The 10922-nt window shown below is 32.3% G+C and overlaps 1 protein-coding gene across 1 annotated transcript; it reads right to left on the bottom strand.

Annotated features, from left to right (window-relative positions):
• Positions 1-1122: 1122 nt before the first annotated feature.
• On the bottom strand, positions 1123-10581 carry LOC132753505 (uncharacterized). The gene is made up of 10 exons (XM_060743987.1): positions 10472-10581; positions 9470-9796; positions 8478-8611; positions 6158-6383; positions 3832-4125; positions 3122-3409; positions 2333-2644; positions 1878-2018; positions 1708-1744; positions 1123-1479 (listed from the first exon to the last, which is right to left on the bottom strand). The coding sequence occupies exons 1-10, from the start codon at positions 10524-10526 to the stop codon at positions 1326-1328; spliced, it is 1968 nt and encodes a 655-aa protein (XP_060599970.1). The 5' UTR covers positions 10527-10581; the 3' UTR covers positions 1123-1325.
• Between the last annotated feature and the right edge of the window lie 341 nt (positions 10582-10922).

Genomic DNA, 10922 nt, shown 5'->3' with positions numbered 1-10922 from the left:
GTATCAGATTAATTTTTTTACTGAAAACTGCACAGCGCTGATTGGAAAAGCGCGCGTCATATCATTAGGAATACTGACGTCGCGTTTCAATGATTACGTCATTTGACCAATATGTTTGAAATATCATGTCACGTCACGGCCCATTTGTCTAACATTTCCATGTTATAAATACTCTCATTATATATTATATAGAAATGTATTGGAATCGGTCTTTTACTTCAGAACGCATATCGGTAAAATCGTTCTATTTAGGACAGAATGAAATTCAAGCTAAATATGATGTTGACATTCAAGGCACATATTATTTTTGGAAAACCTGCCTCAAGCTTATATAATGTTTAAAGGCGAAATAATTGCAATGAAAGAATGGAAGTGAAAACAGGTAAAAAATGACATATAACTAAATGAATAAAAATAAAACACTTAATATCTTTATCTTGTAAGACGAAAATAAATAATAGATACTATTCAACAAATAGTATTAAATGCTATCTGATATAAAAGCATGGAGTTAAATAAATAATATGATTTAAATCAAAAGTAATTTATTTGACATTATTGAAAAATGTGATCAGATAAGTGTATTTCGTCTTATAAATGACCTGTCAAAATTTGCGAGTTTCTTATTGGCGACGCCGGTGAGCGGCGTCGTCTCTTACGGAATGCTTTGTCTTGGCCGATGGTAGGAGCTGTTATAATAAGCAGTTAATGTCATGTTGTGTTAAATAGTTATATTATGCAATGACTTCTGCTACACCTTAATTTCTGAAATAGTGTTTTTCTACTGCGCATGTATGTATCTGTGTTTTTCAAATGTGTTCGGTTCAGATTATTTTATATACATTTATGTACATGTGTAGGTTTTTTTTAAAAAAGGCTTTCCTGTTTTATTTATGTCTAGTATTTTCCTTCCATTTGAAACGTTCAGCTTGTTTTCAAATTTTTTTACTAAACATTTTTTAAACATCAATTATTGTTCGATCACCATTAAAATAGTCAATCGTTTGAAATATACAACTACTTTCTGCTAGTTTGACAGTAAAAACAAATATGCATAATGTCACTTTAATATTGTAATGATAAATAACTTTTACATAAATGTTCATATACTCATTAACTACCAGAAAATACCAGCTCAAAACCAGAATAGATAGATTTATTAGATAAGCTTTATGCATTATAACGTTCAACAGATCAATTACAAATGTTTTAACATAAGCAATAAGGACGTTATAACAACTTATATAGTTAATCGTGTAGTCAGCGTCATTTTTAGGTAAACCGTAGCGTAATTCTGAAAAAGAAACCATATGTTTACGTCTTATTTAATTTTGTAATTGTTCATACGTTGTTCCGTCGTTTACATTCTGTGTAAGCTCTGTATATAGTTTAGAAGGTTCCTCGTCAATTTCTGCGGCATTATTTTCATAGTGGTCCACTTCGAGAATATTGCTTATATTCCCCGTGTTGTCATTCCCACTGAAATGAATTTATTATATTTATCTATCTATAATGATGGATAAAACTGTACTTGTTTTACTGGCAAAAAGTATTGATTGATGTTTATAAGCACAGTAACACATCAAAATTTAAGCACAGAAAAATGTCGATAAACAACACTAGACTTGCGAAACAAAGTAGAGTAAATTAAAACAGTAAAGATTTGCAGAAATTGAAAGAAAGTATGAAAATAAAAGTACGACTTACGTTTTAGGGTTAGATCCATGTATGATAGATGATGTACCTAAAATATAAATAATTATTTGCTGTTTTTCTGCACCTAAATTGATTTAATATCAAACGAACAAAAAATGCATATTTGATTAATATTTTTATACACAAAAATAATATATTTTATTGCAAAATCAAAGGCTCACCTTTCTTAGATATATTCCGTCTATACAATATGGTTAGACCTGTTGCATATCCAACCAAAACGATACATACTACCCCGAGTATTATTGACATTGTGAACGTTGTTGTCTCTGTACCACATTTGCAGGTGTCAGCTTTGTGATCTGATTTTAAACACATTAGAATATATAACTATTTCAACTTTCGACCACAATGTATTATTAATGGTAATTCATTATATAATGTACCTCTGAGAACTGTATTATTATGGCATATTTGAACATTAAAGAACGTTTCTGCCATTGGGCGCCAACGACTTTACACAAATCTTAATGTCACCATGTATGCAGTCTCTTTATTGTTTCAAAAATGTTGGTGATCACCGAAACTAAAAAGCGAAGTAAATCGATTACAGGCAAACAATGCTTGATTCATACAAACAAAAGAATAATAATAAAAAAGACAATAAATACAATACCTGTTTGTGATGTCTCTGATAAAAACATTATCTGGTCATATGAACCGATTCTGTTTACAGTAGTTACACGATATTTCCCATAATGTTCCTGAGATACATTCAAGATTGTTAAATTTGTCTCCAATCCAGATGATGAAATTTGAAAATCTTCGTTACTCAATAAAGAAACCCAATTATGCCTGTCTTCCTTGGACCATGAAAATCCTTTGGGACCAGGGTCGGGGTAGGCGATAGCTATGAATGAGAGCCTTACTGGTACTCCAAGTCTGCTTGTCACATTGTGAAAAACTTGTCGTAATGGTCGCGGAGAACCTGTTGTTAAGTAAATAAATAAAAGCGTATTTGAAAAGAAAAATGAAAACTATTATTTGTAAAAACAAGTACTACATAGATATCCAACCATTTATGCAATCAGTCAATTTTAAATAATACCTTCCTCCTTAGATACCAAAATTACACTTACAAACCGATTTTGATTTTGAAAATAACTATTTAAATGTGCGTACATTTCAGCATTAATTTAAAGAGGCAATGTTCATATAAGCAAATTAGAAGAACATTAAATCGTAGTTATAGTTAAATAACTCTTCAGTGTTATTATATTTTTTCTGGTCCTACAGGATCATTTAGTCCAGCACTTTTAAGTGTTGAGAATTGATCACTTTTTTCAGATATTTATACTTGTATCTGTAAAGAGAAAAAACGAAATATTTTAATTTCCAGTCACCTCATATACTATGTATTGTAAAAAGATTCAGCACTTATTTAAACATTTGAATATAATCTTACATTCTATATATACAGAAGACGTCTTATTTGTTGAAGTACCAAAAGCATCGATTCCCTTGCAGACATAAATGCCACTTTTAGTGCAACCAATATCTTGAAGGTTGTAAACTAATTCATTTGTATTAGACTGCTTTGCAATAATTTCCTCTCTGAAAGTTATATAAACTTCTGAGGCAGGAATTCCACTAACGACACATGTGAATTGAATATCAACTTCATGTTCGTCAAATGTAACATTTGTTTGGCTTTCATTCTGGCCTATGTAGAACGATTTTACTATTGTTCGTTCTGAAATAAAAGACGGGTTCCAACACAATTTTAGACATATAATTAAAACTTCTGATCACACTGAACGCTTCATAGAAGTTTGAGGATAAAAGTGTTTCATAATTTTATGAAATTACCCCTCAGTATGAAGTTTATTTTATTTCTGAACCTTTTATGCATGACCAAGTCCGAAACACATGTATTTGTATGACCTACAGATGATAAGGGTATTTCATAATATGTATAAAGCATGCCCTACTACTTCCGAACACGTGAAAAGTCATGGATTTAAAGTATCTAACTTGTTTTGAATTGATGGTTATTTTGTAAAATCAGAAATGGACATTTATTAAAATTTTAAATAATTATATAAACTCAATACTTCTCTTAAATAAACGGACTCTGCTATGTATGAATTAGAAAACAATCTTAAGTGCATATACCTAAAATCCGGAAACTTGGAGTAGTGGATGATACAGCATTTGCTTCATCCTGAATGTTGAATGCTTTACAACACAGAGTTGTGTTATTGTCCTCAAGTGCTGCAGTGTATGTAAATGCTGTGCTTGTGCTGCGTTGTACAGAAGTTGATCCAACATACCAGACAATTGTTGACACAGGTCTGCTAGTGCAAGTTGCACATGTAAATGTTTTACTTGATCCATTTATCATTACAATTGTTTCAGAACTTGATAGAGTTTTGTTTTCATCTTTGAGAGTGACTGACGTTACTTGTACTGAAAGACGATACATAATGATAAATGCATAATATTTTGAATACTGTGAAATAATAAGGATTGTGGTTGAAAGCTAATTCCGTTAAATAACTTGCGGATAACGAGGAATTCAAAGTCAAATGTTTTAATAAAGACTAAATTATTATCTTTGTCATAATATTAAAACATGTGTTTTAGAAAATTAACATATTCGCTTTCTCAAAACACGCTCAGAGAAAATAAAGAGCTCTTTTCGCAAAATTTTCTGAGAACATATATGTAACTGACAAGAGATAAACTTAATAATTTTTAAACCAGACATAAATGTTTAATTATTATTATTATTATTATTATATACCACATTTCTATAGCAATCTTTTCATAAATAATAAATGTTCAAGAGTGCTTTACATAAATCCGATAAAACATAATCATATATATATATAAGACATAATGTACAACATTAATTAAGTAAACCTATTAAACAATAATGATAATCTAAAACCAGTAAAGGATAGTAAGAAATACAGACACATTTAGTTTAAAATCAAGGCACAATTAAAATTAACACTGATAATATAGCAAAAGTAGTACATGTATGATGATTTATGAACTAACGTCCATAAAACTTTATGAAATAATGTGTTTTGAGAGCTCTCTTAAAACATGGCAAGGTATTACAGTCTCTAACGTCAGGTGGTAACGCGTTCCATAATTTCGCTGCGGCTGTCTGGAAGCACCTGTCACCATATCGTACTGCCCGAGATTTAGGCACAACTAATGTCATTGAGTTATTCTGGGACCTCAGATTTCTGACTGGGATGTACACGTCTATCATGTCTTTTATATAGGCTGGTGATTGATCGATGAGGGATTTATATGTATAAGTCAAAATTTTATGTTCGACCCGATACTCTACCGGAAGCCAGTGAAGTTCACGTAAGATAGGTGTTATGTGGTCATATTTGAGTGTTTTGGTCACAATTCTAGCTGCTGTATTTTGAACATGTTGTAACTTGGTCATTGACTGCTTAGAGACTCCATATAACAGTGCATTACAGTAGTCTAACCTAGAAGTAACAAGTGAATTTACTAGAGATTTGGTTGCTTTAACAGTAAGATAGGGTCTGATGTGACCGATTTGTCTTAATTGTGCATAACAGTTCCTACAGACATTATTTACATGTTGTTCCATCCTCATGTTCGAGTCAAGAAATGCACCAAGATTGCGCACTGTAGATGATTGGCTTATTTTCGAACCGTCGACTGTTACTGTAACATCTGAAACAGGTTGTGCGTTATGTTCAGATGAGAAGATGATCAACTCTGTTTTATCGCCGTTTAGCTTCAGCATGTTGGCATTCATCCAACTTACAATATCTTCAAGACATCTTTCAATACGGTTTATATTCTCTTGAATTGAAATATTAGTCACTGGTTTGAAGGATAGATAGAGTTGTGAGTCATCTGCGAAGAAATGGTTGTTTAGATCATGTTTACGGCAGATTTCTCCGACAGGTTTCGTATACATCACATAGCTCTTGGGTCCCAGGACAGACCCTTGAGGTACACTGTACTCCATGTGGACTGGCTGTGATAGTTTGTTGTTTATGCATACAGTCTGGTATCGGTCGGTCAGGTATGACGTCATCCATGCGAGTGGCTTGCCTGTAATTCCAAAGTGTCGTTCAAGGCGGCGAAGGAGCGTTCCGTGATCAATTGTATCAAAAGCAGCAGACAAATCAAGCATCACGAGAATAGTCACATTGTTATTATCCAAAGACCGTAGAATGTCATTATTCATTTTTACATTCATGGTGATATAACCTCGCATTAAGTTGTTTCTGTTAACATCTGTTAATGTGATAATAAGTAAGAACTGTATTATATTCATTGTTTTTCTTTTTTTGAAAATTCACCATTGATGAGTATTTTTATATATGACGTTATAAAATGACATATTGTAACATTGAAACACCTATATCTCATCGAAATCGTACCAATTATTTCCAGTTTAAGAACTCATTTTGTTACTTAATATTTCATTAATTACCTGCATATCGCACATTATGGGAATCAGCAGATTGTAACGATGACGTCAGGGTTGGAAAATCCAGTCTACACTGAAACTTTACTGTGATATCTGCATTAACTGGATGTAATGGCCACACGGTGTTTCTTTCCAAACTTAGTGTGGAATGATACACTTTTTCATTGCCACTACATTTTGTGTCTGAATGTGTAGGAGAAGAATTTTGATACAATATCCAAGTATCACCCTGAAATTGAGATACTATCATTCTAAACGATGCTAAGTGAAAAGGATATGTTGACTTTTATAGAAATACGTTTGTCTTGAAGTTGCTTCCTACGGGCTTCATAATATATAACAAGAGCACCGCTAGGCGGAGCATTACATGCCCGAAAGTGTTTTTTTAGTAAGGATGAAGCATTTGTAAGACATGGGAATTCGCTGTTCATCCTATAAAATTTTACAGCTGTAGGTTGATTAATACTTAAGTTATTAATAATGACCTTAACCTTTGACCTTGTGACCCCAAAATCAAAAGGGGTCTTCTACCTTATATGGACAATCATCCTAAGAATTTTGAATATTGTGGGCCAATTGGAACTTTAATTATGCTCTAGAAACTGTTTTAAGTATTAAGGTAAAAGTGACTTTGACCTTTGACCTTGTGACCCCAAAATCAATGGGGGTGTTCTACCCAATATGGACAATCATCTTATGAAGTTTGAATATTGTGGGCCAAATGGAACTTACGTTATGCTCCGGAAACTGTTTTTGGTTTTAAGGTAATTGTGACCTTGAACTTTGACCTAGCAACTTCAAAATTGATAGGGGTCTTTTGCCCAATATGGACAATCATCCTATGAAGTTTGAATATTGTGGGCCAAATGGAACTTAAGTTATGCTCCAGAAACTGTTTTCAGTTTTAAGGATATAGTGACCTTGACCCTTAACCTCTTGACCACAAAATCAATGGGGGTCTTTTACCCAATATGGACAATCATCCTATAAAGTATGAACACTTTGGGCCAAATGGAACTGAAGTTATGCTCCAGAAACTGTTTTCAGTTTTAAGGATATAGTGACCTTGACCCTTAACCTTTTGACCACAAAATCAATGGGGGTCTTCTTCCCAATATGGACAATCATCCTATGAAGTTTGAACATTGTGGGTCAATTGGAACTTAAGTTTTGCTCCGGAAACTGTTTTCAGTATCAAGGTAATAGTGACCTTGACCTTTGACCTTGTGACCCCAAAATCAACAGGGGTCTTCTACCCAATATGGACAATCATCCTATGAAGTTTGAACATTGTGGGTCGAATGGAACTTAAATTATGCTCCGGAAACTGATTTCAGTTTTAAGGTTATAGTGACCTTGACCTTTTGACCCCAAAAGCAATAGGGGTCTTCTACCCAATATGGACAATCATCTTATGAAGTTTGAACATTGTGGGCCAAATGGAACTTTAGTTATGCTCCGGAAACCAAATTGCTAACGGACGGACGGACGTACGTACGGACAGACAGCCAGACAGACGGACGCGAGGGGGTATAACATAATATGCCCTTTCGTGCATATAAAAATGCGGTAAATATTTACGTAGTGACACTTTCCTGCTATTTGTACCGCAGCTTAACAGCAGACCATGGGGTATCTATTACTCTCAACGTTTAATAGAGTACTAGTTATAGTATATGAAACAACTGAGTTGCGAGAATATAAACACTGGTTGATGCGACATTGTGGTTTTTCTTTGTTATCAAGATTCCTCAGGTCGTTAGTCCAGAAACATTCCGAGATATCGCCCCACCCAGTGTCGTACCCACGTAGCTATCGATTTTCATATATTATAACATATATTATAACTGTTTTATCACAATTTCATTTTAGCAGAAATCAGCAAAGGAAATGTTATGTTTAGTGCCTTTCACTATTTCGTTTTAAATGTTAACCCTGGAAAAAACTACACTGATATAAATATACAAGGTGCAAAAAACTCAATTGTTATTTCTTAGTTAAGTGTTTTTCCTATATTAATCAATGACAAAACTGTACTGTTATATATCAATACAGTTTCAAATCCACATTTAAATTGAGCTGAGTATAATGTGTTAATGAGAATCATGCGATAAATTCCGTAAGCAGAACTTTCAATCTATCTATTTCTGAAATATTTCACAAACTGTACTGTTTAAATTCTATAAAATTTAATATTTTACGCCGATATAAAAATCGCATAACAAACATATCGCTGATTTAATTGTTTAAATAAAACTATTGCGAATATTGTATTCTACTTGCTGAATAAATTTACCTTGTCAAATGTATATGATATACGCACACTTTTGTAAAACCACTGGTAGTTTAACGGCGCTGGATAAATACAGTTGGAGGTTTGGCAGGTAAAATCTATTCCTTTTATAGATAGATCCTCTGGTCCATGTGATCCACTCAATACAACACTATCTGGAGACGCTTTAACAACAAAAACAACATATTTTATGTTTATCGAAAACAATTAACATTTTAATGACAGTCCGATGATAAGACAAAGCATACATACACACATTAATGAATAATAAAAGGCTAAGAAAATGATATCGCTTCAGTTCATCTTAAAATATTATGTTTATTATGTTGAGCTGCTAAAATTACCGCATTTTGAAATGTATTTTACGGAAAAAAAAACTGTTGTAATATCTTATGACTTAATTACCCCTAACTGTAGAAGTTTGTATGATTTTGATCTCTACATTACTTTTTGATTGATTATTACTGTTATATAGATTCTATTTCATATCTGACCCATTCTAATAAATGTGCGACGTTAACAATAGCCCACGTTTACAAGCATAATACTATATTCTAGTTAAGTGACTTTGAATAAGTCTTATGTATCTTCTGTTCATTAAACTCTGACTTTTAATAAATTAGAAGAATGCTTGTCAAACAATTAAAACAATCAAACGTTCATCACCCAAAATTGTTAAACATATTTATTCGCCATTTTTTAACTCAAGGTTGTAGAAAATATAACCTTAAATAATAAATTGACTTGCCGTTGATGACGCAATATATATTTGCAAAATATCTGTAAAAAGACAGTAATGATGCGTTATGAAAGGGTAAGTGCATACTAGATTGGCGAGTATAATGATCTCCAAATGTTTAGGATAACGAAATATTTAAAGGTCTTCTTTTGGTTATTTTTATGCTCCGAAACCATCAATTGTGATTACTAGCTATAAATAATGCTGATATTGCTTATATTTCACATATGAAACAAACCTTTTCTACATGCTGTAAGTTATACATGTAATAATCAGTACTTACAATAGATCATCAAGGTAAACAGTGTATTGCCTGTCGTTTGAAAACCACAGTACCAGTTTCCACCATCTGCTATTTGTAAATTTGTTATTAAGATATTCACAGATGGTTGATTGTTTGTGAATGCGTATCTTGTTGAAACACCCGACAGCTTACTACATGGTGTGTTTCCTGCATTCATAAAACAGTCAGCATTTTTTGTGTCTCCTTTCAATATGTTTAATGTTTGAATTCCATCCTCTGCTGAAATCTCAACCTCACATAGCATTGATATATCTCTGCCTTTCTCTGGTACATTGCCTTCAGATAAACCGAACATTATCACGCGAACTGAAACGTACGCATATAAGACTTTTGTCGAGTAATGAGTAAAGTTTATGCAATTTACAATGCTTAGGGAATTTACAACACTTTTTATACTAAGTTTGTGTACTGTTTTATATCTGTTTTAATTTGTATTTGCATTTTCTGAATAAATGGGGTAATGTTTAACTTTCGAAATGTTGCCCGCAGAAAATAAATCTTTAAATACATGTCTATCTTTATTTAAACAACGATCCGTATAATGTTGATTTAAACTGATTATAAACTGTTGGTAATTATTCCTTTCATTTACTTTATAACGCGCCGTTGAAATGTGCGTACAAAGGGAGACAAATCTGAAGTTGGTTTAAACAACCGACTTTAGTAAATTACGAACTATTGAGTTGTATATTTTATATTTTATATATGAAACTTAATAGTCATTTGTAATTCTAACACGAATGGATATGCATGTTTTTATGCAAGTAAAGATTACAAAGGTCTCATAACAAATAAACATTTGGTTTTCTAAATATTTGAAATTTTGAAATTAGTTTGTATAATCCTATTTAAAGTCATCACATTTAGAAATATCTGTGTTAAGATAAAACATTTGAGTTATTTTTAAAAGGAATACATAACAACACACAGGCTCATTTTCTAAATCAATTATCACTTAAACAAATATCATAATTTCATTACCTGCACACGCTAATTCCAAGTAAGCCAACACAATAGTAATAATCATTGCAATCATGTTATGCTTTCTTTAAAACCGTAAATAATAAGTAAGTTAATATATACAAATCAACTATATACATATCACAAATTAACGCGGAAGATTAAACCTAATTGTGGTACTTTTATTTAGATATACAATTTAACCATCATAAACCGAGTAAGACGTAAAACCTACTTGCATTATCAAATAGTTGGACTTTACCCGTTTAATGTAGACTAAATGTCAGTTAACATAAATAAGCAAAAAGAATAGTACCCCAAATTTTATTTCAATTTAGTTTCACTTGAGTGATTCTTAAGCAGATCTTTGAACGTTCTATAGTTTCTACACAGTCACCGTAAATTGCACATAAATATGCATGCAATTGGCGACGTTAATTCGTTTGCAGTCAAACTAGAAAGTTATTGATAC

Source organism: Ruditapes philippinarum, unplaced genomic scaffold, assembly GCF_026571515.1.
Source record: "Ruditapes philippinarum isolate M1 unplaced genomic scaffold, ASM2657151v2 ctg4834_1_1_1_1, whole genome shotgun sequence".
NCBI classification, from domain to species: domain Eukaryota; kingdom Metazoa; phylum Mollusca; class Bivalvia; order Venerida; family Veneridae; genus Ruditapes; species Ruditapes philippinarum.
Note: the sequence above shows the minus strand (reverse complement) of the source record. Positions and strands in the feature narration are given on the sequence as shown.

Coding starts and splice junctions, on each gene's coding strand:
- LOC132753505 (XM_060743987.1), bottom strand. CDS start 10,526: ATGATTGCAATGATTATTACTATTGTGTTGGCTTACTTGGAATTAGCG. Junction 4,126..6,157: donor CCATAATGTGCGATATGCAG/GTAATTAATGAA, acceptor ATCGTCTTTCAG/TACAAGTAACGTCAGTCACT. Junction 1,745..1,877: donor ACGGAATATATCTAAGAAAG/GTGAGCCTTTGA, acceptor TTTATATTTTAG/GTACATCATCTATCATACAT.